Source organism: Triticum aestivum, chromosome 7A (assembly GCF_018294505.1).
Source record: "Triticum aestivum cultivar Chinese Spring chromosome 7A, IWGSC CS RefSeq v2.1, whole genome shotgun sequence".
Taxonomy (NCBI): domain Eukaryota; kingdom Viridiplantae; phylum Streptophyta; class Magnoliopsida; order Poales; family Poaceae; genus Triticum; species Triticum aestivum.
Window position 1 is genome coordinate 222,225,134 of NC_057812.1, and position 14,335 is coordinate 222,239,468.

The window sequence follows — 14,335 nt, forward strand, 5'->3', positions numbered from 1 at the left end:
CTAACCCAATACCCGAATTACCCAACAATTCGGGTAATTCAGTTCGGGTTCAAATAGCGGGTTAGGTTACTCATACGCCCAGGGTGACATGTAGAGAAGAAGCCTTAGGTGTTGCAACTTTTGCAACAAAAGTCTTGTTGCTGAAATACAAAGAAAAGGTTAGAGAGACTTTTGTAACAAAGATTTTGTTGCAATGTAGTTTTGCAACAAAGGTATTCTTACAGGAAAATAGAGAAGAGGAAATCGAATGGCTTGTGACATGGAAAATGTTCAGCGTCAACCGGCTGAAAACAATCGATGCGTCTGCCACCTCCTTTAAGCGCCACGAGCCCTCAAGGCCCCACTTAAAGAAACACGAGACATATCTCTTTGTTTAGAAAAACATCACGTTTCTCCCTCAATCTCTCATCTACTCCCTCCGTCCTAAAATAAGTGACTCGACTTTGCACTAACTTTGTACTAAAGCTAGTACAAAGTCGAGTCACTTATTTTGGGACGGAGGGAGTATATGTTTTCTGCAACATTACCTATGTTGCAAAAATTCTTCCACAACACTACCCTTGTTGCAAAGAAAAGTGAAGATAGAGAAAAAAATACCGCAACACAACCTATATTGCAAAAAATCCCGCAACATAATCTATGTTGCAAAAAAACTTGCAACACAACTTATGTTGCAAAAAAAATTCTGCAACGCCACCTATGTTGTAAATTTCTGCAACACGATCTTTGTTGCAAAGCAAAAGATGTTCAATCGCTATTGATTAGATTCGATGACCCACGAGGTGACGAGTCATTTAAAAAGATCCATCGGCCGACGCGTAGCAGCCCTCTTGTGACATAGTACAATCAGATGGTTTGCGGTTCGACCTGATCTATTAAAAATCAACCGGCGGATGCGTAGCAATCGGCTATTTGTCCCCCTTCGAGACCTACTCTAAGCCGTCAGATCCAATTGAACGGTTAAGCTTGTCAGAGCTCTCAATTTTTCGTGGTACAAAAATTCCCCTCCGCGGCCAAACTCAAAACGGAATGGCACCGCCGCCTCGCCTCCTCCCTCTCCTCCTTGGTCGCCTCCTCGTCTCCGGCGACCTCCTCCGCAACACCGCCCACCTCCGCCGCATCGTACCCCTCCTCCCTTCCCACCCCCACCTCGCCGCCTCCCTCTCCAGCCTCTACTTCCCGCTCTTCCCCTCCTCATGCATCTTCCTCCACAACCTGCTCATCCGAGCCTCCGCAACCTCCCCGTCTCCTCGCATCGCCTTCGCCGCCTTCTCCTCCATTCTCCGCTCTGGTGATACTCCCGACCGATTCACCTTCCCTTCCCTCCTCAAGTCGGCGTCCAGGCTCGCCTCTTTCCCGCGCACGGGCGCGCAGGTGCACGCGCAGGCTGTCCGGCGCGGCTTCTTGATCGACGTCTTTGTCGTCAACGCGCTCCTCGCGATGTACGCCGCCTTCCGAGACACGGTTTCCATGCGGGAGGTGTTCGACTCGTGCTCAGGGGTCACCGACGTGGTGTCTTGGAACACGGTGCTCGGTGGCTATGTGAAGTGCGGGGACATCGGGAACGCCCGGATGATGTTCGAGGAAATGCCGCAGAGGAATGGGGTGTCCTGGAGCGCGATGGTTGGGGCATACGCCGGTTCTGGCGAGTTGGATGTGGCCAGGGAAATGTTCGATGAGATGCCGGCCATTGGGAGGAACATTGTGACATGGAACTCGATGATAACAGGATTCGCGCGGCATGGGCTACTGCCACTGGCTAGGAAGATGTTTGATGAGATGCCGGTACGGAATCTGGTATCGTGGAACACAATGATCCGGGGGTATGCAGTGAACGGTGAGATGGATGGTGCACGGAAGCTGTTTGATGTGATGCCGGAGAAAGATGTGATTTCCTGGACGTGCATGATTTCTGGGTATGCACAGGCTGGACGCTACACGGAAACCCTTGAGCTGTTCAGGGAAATGCAGAGCGAGAGCAGTGCCCGTCCTAATGAGGTGACCATGGTGAGCGTGCTCTCAGCATGTGCACATTTAACAGCTCTGGAAGAAGGGAGGTGGGCTCACACTTACATTGACAAGCACAAGATGGTGCTCGACAATGACTTCAATCTCGGTGCTGCTCTCGTTGACATGTATGCTAAGTGTGGGAAAACTGACATGGCTGTCAAAATCTTCCACTCCTTGGACCAGAAGAATGTCTCTGCCTGGAATGCGCTCATCACTGGGTTGGCAGTGAATGGTGATGTTCAGGATTGCATTGATGTGTTTGAGCAGATGAAGAGGTCAGGAGAGAAACCGAATGACGTAACGTTCGTTGGTGTGCTGACTGCTTGTGCCCACAGCGGGCTGGTGGATGAGGGTCGACGGTGCTTTCAGAGCATGTCATCATCTAATTGTGGAGTGCAGCCAGAGGCAAAGCATTATGGCTGCATGGTTGACATGTTAGGCCGGGCAGGGCTTCTTGAAGAGGCAGAGGAGCTGATAAGGAGCATGCCGATGGCCCCAGATGTCATGATTTTGGGCGCACTACTAGGTGCCTGTCGAATGCACAAGAGATTTGATGTGGCTGAAAGAGTCCAGAGTGAAATTATTGGTCTCAACACACGGCAGGCTGGCTGCCATGTCTTGATATCAGACGTTTATGCTGCTGCTGGCAAATGGGGAGAGGCTTTAGATGCAAGGCGTGTTCTTCAGAAGTGCACAATCAGGAAATTGCCAGGATCATCCAGCTCGATGCGATAGGTATGAATTTATTGCAAAAGCTTAAGCCATTGCATATAGGGCTGCATTCTCTAGCATTAAATGGTGTCCTTCCTATTGGTATTGGGACTAGACCATTTGAAATTTCTGTTAAAAGTGTTCAACTGCCCTGTGTGCTTCATATCTGAATTTGAGATCAAACAGAACATATGCTTGTCCCTTCTTGCAGATAACCGTTTCTCTGTTCTGGAGTATTGGTCATCTGTAATTCTTGTAGAATAGGAATTGAACTTACCAAATTTCACTGATGGGATTAGCTTCTCAAAAATTGGTTGTATCATCCTCGCAATCTGTACAGTAACATTTCCAAATTTCAGCTGATGTTAATGTGAATATGATCTGGTTCTTTTCGATCCTGCTGAATTCTAAGCAAAAATTAGTGAGTTGCCCTGGCTGACGCCAGAAGAAATAGTAAAGCTGCAAACACAAATATCATGTATCTTTTTTGCTATGGTTAGTTGGAGGATCACGCCAAGACGTCTGAGTAATATACGCAAGCACATATATACTCATGTGGATGTCTGAGGGAAAATCATTGATTTTTTTCCTAAAGATATGATTCTATAATTACTTTGAGGGGAGATGGACTTTGGAATACTGGCCACGAAATATATTTGAGAGAATACAGGACGTATTCATTCAGAATTATACTTTCCAACTGAGAAACTGCTGCAACGTTCAACAGCATGTAGCTGTATTCTTTTAACTGTATAAACTGCAGGTTCTTCTCGTATTTCTTCTAGCAGAACTCCCATTCTTCTAGCGGTATATCTAGGACTACAAATTTTCCGAGAATATTTAGGACTAATGCCAACGGACACCATCTTAAAATGATGTCAACCTTCAACGTTCAACAGCATGGAGCCTGTGCTGACACCGCCAAGAGCCAGAGTGGAGTCAGAGGTCAGGATTTTCTGAATCTTCATGCAACTTACTCGAGGAATGGAACGACTAACTCCCTGTCAACAGAAACAACAACAGGAATTGGCATATTCATTCGACTTGAAAGAGTACAGCGACAAGGCAATTTCCATTATTCATTCAGGCTACCAGCCCAGGCAAGTTTTTAGAAGAGCAAGTTTTCTCTTTGATGTTCACCAAAACATATCAGTGACCTGGTGAACCCTCATTTACCAGTTGCTTTCTTTTTCTAGAAGAAAAGGAGTTCAATGTCGGGGCACATAACTGCGCAGCTCAGGCTCATTTCTCAGATTGTAACGATGGCACAAAAGTTGGCTTGTAGCTCAATTGAGCACTGTCATGGAGCCAGGGATTCTTAAAATAAAGCTCAGGCGCCACCAAGAAAAAAGTCGTCAGCACCAGACTTGGCTTTAGATGCAAGGCGTGTTCTTCAGAAGTGCACAATCAGGAAATTGCCGGGGTCATCCAGCTCGATGTGATAGGTTTGAATTTGTTGCAAAAGCCTAAACCATCTCATATGGGATTTGAATTTAAACGGTGTGCTTCATATTGGAATTGAGACCATTAGAAATTTCTGTTAAACGTGTTCAACTGCTCTATGCGCTTCATATCTGAATTTGACATCGAACAGAGCTTCTCTTCTTGCAGATAACTCTGTTCTGTAATGTTGGGCCATCCGTAATTCTTTTAGAGTAGGACTTGATGAGATTCTCAAAATTAGATCCTGGCAATCTTTACAACAAAATTTGGTTCTTTTCGATCCTGCTGAATTACTCATGAGGGCAAATCAATTGACTTTCGAATACTGGCCAGGAGATACAGAATTGTACTGGTTGGGCCATCCAGGAGGCTTCTTGTGTAGATCACATTTCAAGTACTCAGTTTCAGCTGCTCGACTCTAATTCACAACTGAAAGAGATATAAATTCTAATCATAAGAACAAGTCAGCACCAAACTCGAGAAAGAGAAGGCCAGCAGAAAGCAAAGTGAGCAAAAATTAACTCGAAAGCACTAAAGATGATATATATAAGCAACGATTACGATACGCAGTTCCGGGGACTCCACAGACCACTCCCCTAGCCCCATTAGGGCAGGCTAGGCACAGTAAACCACAAAAGACAAACCGACCACGCGACAGTAACCCAAAAGATAAGCTAGCTCTAGTACTCGGATAGCAAGCAAATGCACACGCCTAGTCGACCTCCTCCATCTTGCTCTCGCCGGCGTCCTCCTCCAGCGGCGGCATGTCCGTGTCAGCCTCAGCAGCCTCCTCGTCCTCGTCGATGCTCAGGCCCAGCTTGAGCATGCGGTGGATCCTGGTGCCGAACGTGTTGGGGTCGTCGAGGCTGAAGCCAGAGGTGAGCAGGGAGGTCTCGAACAGCAGCATCACCAGGTCCTTGACAGACTTGTCGTTCTTGTCCGCGTCGGCGCGCTTGCGCAGCTCCTCCATGATGGCGTTCTCCGGGTTGATCTCCATCGTCTTCTTGCTGGACATGTAGCCGCCCATGCTCGTGTCCCTCAGGGCCTGGGCCTTCATGATCCTCTCCATGTTGGCGGTCCAGCCATACTCGCCGGTGACCAGGCAGCACGGCGAGTCGACGACGCGGTCAGAGACAATCACCTTCTCGACCCTGTCGCCCAGCACCTCCTTGATCACCTTGCAGAGCCCCTCGAACTTCTCCTTGAGCTCCTCCTTCCTCTTCTTCTCTTCCTCGCTGTCATCAAGCTTCAGGCCCTCCTTGGTGGCAGAGACCAACTTCTTTCCCTCAAACTCCTTGAGCTGGCCAATGGAGTACTCATCAATGGCGTCAACCATGTACAGCACCTCGTAGCCCTTCTTCTTCAGCTTCTCAAGGAAGGGAGAGTTCTCCACAGCCTTCTTGCTCTCACCGGTGATGTAGTAGATGTCGTTCTGGCCCTCCTTCATCCTCGTCACATAGTCCTTGAGGCTGGTAAGCTCATCGCCACTCTTGGTGGAGTGGTACCTCAGGAGCTCAGCAAGCTTGGTCCTGTTGGTGGAGTCCTCATGGACGCCGAGCTTGAGGTTCTTGGAGAAAGCCTCATAGAACTTGTTGTAGTCCTCCTTGTTCTCAGCAATCTCAAAGAAGAGCTCGATGCACTTCTTCACAAGGTTCTTCCTGATGACCTTGAGGATCTTGTTCTGCTGGAGTGTCTCACGAGAGATGTTGAGGGGAAGATCCTCAGAGTCAACAATGCCCTTGACAAAGCTCAGCCACTCTGGGATCAGCTCCTCACAGTTGTCCATGATGAAGACACGGCGCACATAGAGCTTAATGTTGTTGAGCTTCTTCCTGGTGTCAAAGAGGTCAAAGGGGGCCCTCTTGGGAACGAAGAGGACGGCCTTGAACTCAAGCTGACCCTCCACCGAGAAGTGCTTGACGGCAAGGTGCTCCTCCCAGTCGTTTGTCAGGCTCTTGTAGAAGGCAGCATACTCATCCTTGGTGATCTCCTCAGGCTTCCTCATCCAGATGGGCTTCTGCTTGTTGATCAGGTTCCACTCGTGAGAAACCTCCTTGATCTTCTTCTTTTTCTTCTCCTTTTCTTCCTTCTCTTCATCAATTTCCTCAACCTTGCCCTCCTCAGTATCCTTCTTCTCATCCTCATCTTCATCGTCAGAAATTTCCTTCTCAGTGGTCTTCTCCGTCCAGAGAGAGATGGGATAGCTGATGAACTCAGAGTGCTTCTTCACCAGATCCTTGAGGCGACGCTCCTCAAGGTACTCCAACTGCAGAACAATAGTTAAATTGTCAGGGACAAGTCACATGCCTCAGTTAAAAATACCCATTAGCATCAATGCAAGGTGCTACATCCCAAAAACATAGCACTATGATTTTGAATGTCCCAAAGTAAAAATAGCACATGAGTTGAGGTCGGCCCAAATGGCCTAAGCCACTTGGCACAAATGCAGTACTAACAAAAACAGTAGTAGTAGAAACTAGCTAGCATCAACAATCTAGGATGGCACTAATTATACTGGTCCAATTTCATGCAATGACAACAGTGATGGCTCATTTTAAGGGATTCATGCCAGCAATTATACTTACTGAATCTAGAACAACGGTAAACAATCAAATTCAACTGCAACAGACATATATGATCACAACAAAGCCATAGTAACAATTATACTAACTGAATCTATAAGAAGGGTAAACAATTAAACTCAACAACAGACATGCCAAAAACATAGCACTATGATCAGTATACAACTCAAAGTTTCACCAGCAAATGAATTACCCTACAGAACCCTCCCAATACTGTGCATCATTAATCAACAAGAACAGGTACGCCCTTCCATTACAACCCCAGAGCATAGAAACAAAAGTAAGACATGAACAGCATTTCAATCTAACAGTACATTCACAGAAACATGGGAAGTTTGAACAAAAGTAACATGAACAGCATTTCAATCTAACAGTACCCTACCAAGTGCACCCAGAACATATTAAAATGTGAACAGAACGGGTAGCATGAGAAAGTAAATAATGGGAAGACTTTTGAGTTTTGTACCTGATCATCCTTGAGGTAGAGGGTGATCTTAGTACCCCTTCCAAGGGGCTCTCCAGTAGTATCACGTGTCACAGTGAAGGAACCACCAGCCTGGGACTCCCACACATACTGCTCGTCATCGTTGTGCTTGCTGGTCACAACGACTCTCTCAGCAACGAGGTAAGCAGAGTAGAAACCGACACCAAACTGACCAATCATGGACACATCAGCACCAGCAGTCAGTGCCTCCATGAAATCCTTGGTGCCAGACCTTGCAATGGTACCAAGGTTGTTCACAAGGTCTGACTTGGTCATACCAATACCACTGTCAATAAGCGTGAGTGTGTTCGTGGCCTTGTCAGGGATTATGTGGATGAACAGCTCTGGCTGAGCATCCAGCTTGCTCTTGTCAGTCAGGCTCTCAAACCTGATCTTATCCAACGCCTGCACAACAAAGCACCCAAATACACAATGTAGTGTGAGTCTCACAGATTAAACTAGTAAATAATGCAAACATAAATCAAAGTTTTGACTAATAATGCATTACAGTAGAATCAGCCTGTATTTTTTATTTAACATAGATGTAGATTACATACGCAATAACCTACCAACCATCCAAATCTAGTTTGAATCAGAAAAGCTATGCTACAACCATGCAAAGCTACTTAGGAATTCGAATTTAAACACAGATCCAACAAAATTAGCACACAGGCAATCTAGTCATGGGATTGTTTTACATTTTATAAAGCCTGTCCGCCTATAGGAAAATTTATAATTCAAGTGAGCGTTTCCTAAGCCTTTATAACAGTCCAATAATCTCTAACCATGAAGATCTGCACGTGCGACTGTACAGAGAATAAACAAACATATATTCCAGTGAGCGTTTCCTAAGCTTTTAGGACAGTACAATTAGCTCAATCATGTAGATCTGCACGTGCGACAGTACATACAGAGAACAAACAAATGCACATCTACGTTATACTACTCACTAGCACATACATGGAAACTTACGATGCAAGTAATGATGTTTCCTAAGCTTTTATAACAGTCAATTAGCTCTAATCATGGAGACTCGCACGTGCAACAGGACAGAGAACAAACAAATGTGTAGCCACGTCCTACTCACAGACAACAGAACATCGCACAAACCGCAGGTTCGTCGATGGATTTGAAATCCGATGCACTAACCGGCGCGAACCGACAGACGCACCCGACCTACTGAACATCGGTACGGCAAAGGGCCCTATCGCGCACGGATCTAAACAGAGCCGCGAATCACAGCATTACAGGGGAGCGGCGGAGCGCGGGGGAGGGAGCTTACATCCGAGGCGTTGGAGATGAGCTCGCGGAGGAAGATCTCCTTGTTGGAGTAGAAGGTGTTGATGATGAGCGAGAGCAGCTGGTTGATCTCGGCCTGGAAGGCGAAGGTCTCGGTCTCCGAAGCCATGGCGCCGCCGGCACCGGAAGCTCCTGGAACGCGCGCGCTGGGGTTGGGAGGAGAGGAGATGGCTTAGGGTTAGGGCTCTGGAGCAGGGGTTCTCGGGTTCTGGGACGCAAGGTTGGAGGGGACGGGCGCCGGGGCCAGGGTTATATAGTCGGAAGAGGGGTTCTCGAACGTTCTGCCAGGTGCGGGAAGGGGAGACGACGGGGGGTTGGGGGGACGACGGGTCGTTGGGCCCGGCGACTTGGGATGGTGTGGCCCGCATGTCAGTTGGCTGGGCTTAGGCGCCTTGCGGTTTTGTTTTTTTTATTGTGCTCCTACTATAGTACTCTGGAACGTTCCGGAGATCGGAGGGACCGAGGGAGTGAGTTTAATAAAGGACCCCAGAGACTCTAAAAAAAGGACTCCGTAATTGGAACTCATTTTCCTTTTGCGGTTCCATATTTAGCACGCCGAGCCATGCCAATTGCCAATACCATATGGCTGCTAACACACCGTAAATAAATATACAGTAAGATTTTCTACGTGTTTTCTCATGGTGTTGGTTTAGTGTTTGTTTTCCTGTTCGTCTGAGTAAAACTGATTATTTGTTCTGCGATCAGATAAATTCATTCATGCTTTTAATAATTTTGAATATAAAAAAGTGCAAAGAGGTCCAGAGGTTAAAAAAAACTCAAATAATAAGTGTCACACTCACACGCGTGACACGAAGCACTCCGGTCCTAACGATTTTTACAACTAAAGTTGTCGTCCGAAAAAAAAAACTGAAATTCGCCATCCGAAAAGAATTTTGTTATTCTCATGTCCTCAAATTTGCCAAAGAAAATATTCAGAATTGCCATGTGTTCATGCCACAGTGACACTTATCAAGGTCTTAAAAATAAAGCTAAGACTTTCACCGAGGACATGCGGAAACATATTTCTTTTTTCTTGAAACAAAGGCATAAGATTTGCCTCATCAATTAAATAAAAAGAGAACAAAGTTTAGAGTTTTACAACACCCACAAATACGACATAGCAATTACTCGCCCATACAAATATCTCCTAATTTTTTTGTGCCCGCGGTCACCCAAAGCTTGGCCTCGTGGACAATGGCAGTGAGAAGAATGGTCGTTGGCGCACTCTTATGACGAAACACCCGTGCATTTCTTTCATTCCAAATGGTCCAGGAGACAAGTATGGTGAGAGAGGCCAAAGCTTGCCGGTTGGGGTTGCGATTGTCGGTTCTCTTGTCCCATCATTCGTAGACAGATTCATACATGTGCCACTCGGATGTATCTATGTGCGCGAGACCAAGCCTCTCAATGAGAGACTTCCATATCCGAATTGTAAAGCGGCACTTGAAGAAAATGTGGGCACCTGTTTCTTGCTCCCTGTTGCAAAGTTTGCAGAGGCAACAATTTGGCCAACCTCGTTGCTGTAAACGATCGGCAATCCAAATCCTATCTTGTATTGCCAACCATGCAAAAAAATTAACCTTTGAAGGTGCCCATGCCTTCCAAGCCATACGGTCCAAGGGGGAAAGAGTCAAGCCTAGGAATTGAGCCTTGTACGCAGTGGCCGCCGTGTATATCCCGTCGTTCGCGTGCTTCTAGATGATGGTATCTTCAGTTTGCTCATGAAGGTGGACATCATTCAGGAGCATCCAAAAAGTGAAAAATTCCCGAATGTGGGCTACGGTTACAACCGCGACTTGGTTGATCTTGAGTATCCAAGCGTTCCCCTTGAGGGCCTCACGGACCTTCCAACTCTTTCGTTTCGAGGCCTCAAAGATGAGGGGTGCAATATCCTTAGGTTTGTGACCAAGGAGCCACGGGGAATCCCAAAAAGGCGTTTTGGCACCATCTCCCACCATGATAGTCGTAGAAGCATAGAAAAACTCGAAGTCCTTGACGGTGCAGGGGTTTCTCAGGCCAACCCATAATTTGCGGGGCTCGTTCCATTCATACCACAACCATCAAAGTCGCAAAAGCACGTGCGAATTTGTCGGTGTTGAGCACCCCCAGGCCACCGTATTCTTTTGGTCTACAAACCACCTTCCAGTTGACCTTGCATTTGGCTCCCGTTGTCTTGTCCGCACCGGACCAAAGAAAAGCCCTCTCAATTTTGTTAAGGCTATCGAGGCAGCCCTGAGGCACAACGAGGGGCGTGATGGAGAACACCGCTTGGGAGGAGATGACCGACCTAACAAGAGTCGTACGACCGATGGTAGTAATGTTTTGGCCCTCTCAGGAAACCAATTTTCCGGTCGCCTTATCCTCAAGGTATTGGAAATCCATCTTCTTAAGTTGCCAAACTGAAAGTGGGAGGCCTAGGTATTTGATCAGAAAAGTGGCCCGTTGTCGGTGTCAAAACCGGCGGATCTCGGGTAGGGGGTCCCGAACTGTGCGTTTAGGCGGATGGTAACAGGAGGCAGGGGACACGATGTTTTACCCAGATTCAAGCCCTCTTGATGGAGGTAAAACCCTACGTCCTGCTTGATTAATATTGATGATATGGGTAGTACAAGAGTAGATCTACCACGAGATCAGAGAGGCTAAACCCTAGAAGCTAGCCTATGGTATGATTGTTGTTCGTCCTACGGACTAAAACCCTCTGGTTTATAGACACCGGAGAGGGCTAGGGTTACACAGAGTCGGATACAATGGTAGGAGATCTACATATCCGTATCGCCAAGCTTGCCTTCCACGCCAAGGAAAGTCCCTTCCGGACACGGGACGAAGTCTTCGATCTTGTATCTTCATAGTCCAGGAGTCCGGCCGAAGGTATAGTCCGGCTATCCGGACACCCCCTAATCCATGACTCCCTCAGTAGCCCCTGAACCAGGCTTCAATGACGACGAGTCCGGCGCGCAGATTGTCTTCGGCATTGCAAGGCGGGTTCCTCCTCCAAGTACTTCGTAGAAGATTTTAAACACAAAGGTAGTGTCCGGCTCTGCAAAATAAGTTTCCACATATTGCCATAGAGAGAATAATATTTACACAAATCTAATCTGCTGACGTATTCCGTAGCATGACATCACACCACGGTAAAGTCTTTATTTACTGTTCTACCTCAGCGCGTTTAGCGAGGCGGTTTCCTTGGCACGTCTTGTCAAAGCAGAGGTCGTGTCCCCTTATTCCGGGATTCTCATCAATACGGGCGTGGGTAACCCAACCGCGCCATTGATTATGATGCTTGGGAGATAAGCGAGGTTTACCAGGCTGGTGGGGACGCATAGTCGCGCCCACCCATATAAGTGAAGGAAATATGCCATAGAGGCAATAATAAAGTTATTATTTATTTCCTTATTTCATGATAAATGTTTATTATTCATGCTAGAATTGTATTAACCGGAAACATAATACATGTGTGAATACATAGACAAACAGAGTGTCACTAGTATGCCTCTACTTGACTAGCTCGTTAATCAAAGATGGTTATGTTTCCTAACCATGGACAAAGAGTTGTTATTTGATTAACGGGATCACATCATTAGTTGAATGATCTGATTGACATGACCCATTCCATTAGCTTAGCACCCGATCGTTTAGTATGTTGCTATTGCTTTCTTCATGACTTATACATGTTCCTATGACTATGAGATTATGCAACTCCCGTTTGCCGGAGGAACACTTTGTGTGCTACCAAACGTCACAACGTAACTGGGTGATTATAAAGGAGCTCTACAGGTGTCTCCAAAGGTACATGTTGGGTTGGCGTATTTTGAGATTAGGATTTGTCACTCCGATTGTCGGAGAGGTATCTCTGGGCCCTCTCGGTAATGCACATCACTGAAGCCTTGCAAGCATTGCAACTAATAAGTTAGTTGCGGGATGATGTATTACGAAACGAGTAAAGAGACTTGCCGGTAACGAGATTGAACTAGGTATTGGATACCGACGATCGAATCTCGGGCAAGTAACATACCGATGACAAAGGGAACAACGTATGTTATTATGCGGTCTGACCGATAAAAGATCTTCGTAGAATATGTAGGAGCCAATATGAGCATCCAGGTTCCGCTATTGGTTATTGACCGGAGATGTGTCTCGGTCATGTCTACATTGTTCTCGAACCCGTAGGGTCCGCACGATTAAGGTTACGATGACAGTTATATTATGAGTTTATGTATTTTGATGTACCGAAGTTTTTTCGGAGTCCCGGATGTGATCACGGACATGACGAGGAGTCTCGAAATGGTCGAGACATAAATATTGATATATTGGAAGCCTATATTTGGATATCGGAAGCGTTCCGGGTGAAATCAGGATTTTACCAGATTACCGGGAGGTTACCGGAACCCCCCGGGAGGTATATGGGCCTTAGTGGGCCTTAGTGGAAGAGAGGAGAGGTGTCCAGAGATGGGCCGTGCGCCCCTCCCCCCCTTTGGTCCGAATAGGACAAGGAGAGGGGGCCGGCCCCCCTTCCTCCTCTCTCTCCTCTTTTCCCCCCTCCGCGAATCCTATTCCAACTAGGAAAGGGGGGAGTCCTACTCCCGAAGGAGTAGGACTCCTCCTGGCGCGCCACCTCTTGGCCGGCCAGCCCCCCCCCCCTTGAGCCTTTATATACGGAGGCAAGGGGCACCCCTAGAGACACAAGTTGATCCACGTGATCATATTCTTAGCCGTGTGCGGTGCCCCCTTCCACCATAGTCCTCGATAATATTGTAGCGGCGCTTAGGCGAAGCCCTGCGACGGTAGTACATCAAGATCGTCACCACGCCTTCGTGCTGATGGAACTCTTCCCCGACACTTTGCTGGATCGGAGTCCGGGGATCGTCATCGAGCTGAACGTGTGCTAGAACTCGGAGGTGCCGTAGTTTCGGTGCTTGATCGGTCGGGCCGTGGAGACGTATGACTACATCAACCAAGTTAACGCTTTCGTTGTCGATCTACAAGGGTACGTAGATCACACTCTCCCCCCTCTCGTTGCTATGCATCACCATGATCTTGCGTGTGCGTAGGAAAATTTTGAAATTACTACGAAACCCAACAGTGGCATCCGAGCCTAGGTTTTATATGTTGATGTTATATGCACGAGTAGAACACAAGTGAGTTGTGGGCCATATAAGTCATACTGCTTACCAGCATGTCATACTTTGGTTCGGCGGTATGGTTGGACGAAGCGGCCCGGACCGACATTACGCGTACGCTTACGCGAGACCGGTTCTCCCGACGTGCTTTGCACAAAGGTGGCTAGCGGGTGACAGTTTCTCCAACTTTAGTTGAACCGAGTGTGGCTACGCCCGGTCCTTGCAAAGGTTAAAATAGCACCAACTTGACAAACTATCGTTGTGGTTTTGATGCGTAGGTAAGATTGGTTCTTGCTTAAAGCCCATAGCAGCCACGTAAAACTTGCAACAACATAGTAGAGGACGTCTAACTTGTTTTTGCAGGGCATGTTGTGATGTGATATGGTCAAGACATGATGCTAAATTTTATTGTATGAGATGATCATGTTTTGTAACCGAGTTATCGGCAACTGGCAGGAGCCATATGATTGTTGCTTTATTGTATGCAATGCAATCGCGCTGTAATGCTTTACTTTATCACTAAGCGGTAACGATAGTCGTGGAAGCATAAGATTGGCGAGACGACAACGATGCTACGATGGAGATCAAGGTGTCGCGCCGGTGACAATGGTGATCACGAGGGTGCTTCGAAGATGGAGATCACAAGCACAAGATGATGATGGCCATATCATATCACTTATATTGATTGC

The 14,335-nt window shown here is 47.1% G+C and overlaps 2 protein-coding genes across 7 annotated transcripts; one reads left to right on the plus strand and one right to left on the minus strand.

Moving 5' to 3' along the window:
* Positions 1-1,014: 1,014 nt before the first annotated feature.
* On the plus strand, positions 1,015-3,821 carry LOC123151010 (pentatricopeptide repeat-containing protein At2g45350, chloroplastic). 6 transcript variants are annotated; one of them, XR_006475448.1, is made up of 3 exons: positions 1,015-2,745; positions 3,485-3,666; positions 3,733-3,821. XR_006475448.1 is itself a non-coding variant. In XM_044570802.1 (3 exons), exon 1 carries the CDS (start codon positions 1,030-1,032, stop codon positions 2,743-2,745), a length of 1,716 nt encoding a protein of 571 aa, XP_044426737.1. In that variant the 5' UTR covers positions 1,015-1,029; the 3' UTR covers positions 3,621-3,666; positions 3,733-3,821. The 6 variants fall into 6 exon arrangements, 3 of the variants coding, with proteins under 3 accessions (XP_044426737.1, XP_044426738.1, XP_044426736.1); XR_006475450.1 differs by having other exon boundaries at positions 3,745-3,821; XR_006475449.1 differs by having other exon boundaries at positions 3,510-3,666.
* Positions 3,822-4,681: 860 nt separating this feature from the next.
* LOC123151009 (heat shock protein 81-1) lies at positions 4,682-8,803 on the minus strand. Its single transcript, XM_044570800.1, has 3 exons — positions 8,513-8,803; positions 7,213-7,635; positions 4,682-6,430 (listed from the first exon to the last, which is right to left on the minus strand). The coding sequence occupies exons 1-3, from the start codon at positions 8,636-8,638 to the stop codon at positions 4,877-4,879; spliced, it is 2,103 nt and encodes a 700-aa protein (XP_044426735.1). The 5' UTR covers positions 8,639-8,803; the 3' UTR covers positions 4,682-4,876.
* Positions 8,804-14,335: the final 5,532 nt, after the last annotated feature.

Bases quoted from the DNA above. Each gene is read 5' to 3' on its own strand.
- LOC123151010 (XM_044570801.1), top strand. From the start codon at position 1,030: ATGGCACCGCCGCCTCGCCTCCTCCCTCTCCTCCTTGGTCGCCTCCTC.
- LOC123151009 (XM_044570800.1), bottom strand. From the start codon at position 8,638: ATGGCTTCGGAGACCGAGACCTTCGCCTTCCAGGCCGAGATCAACCAG. The intron at 7,636-8,512 runs GTAAGCTCCCTC...TTTGTTGTGCAG, and splicing joins TCATCTCCAACGCCTCGGAT to GCGTTGGATAAGATCAGGTT. The intron at 6,431-7,212 runs GTACAAAACTCA...ATTGTTCTGCAG, and splicing joins TCTACCTCAAGGATGATCAG to TTGGAGTACCTTGAGGAGCG.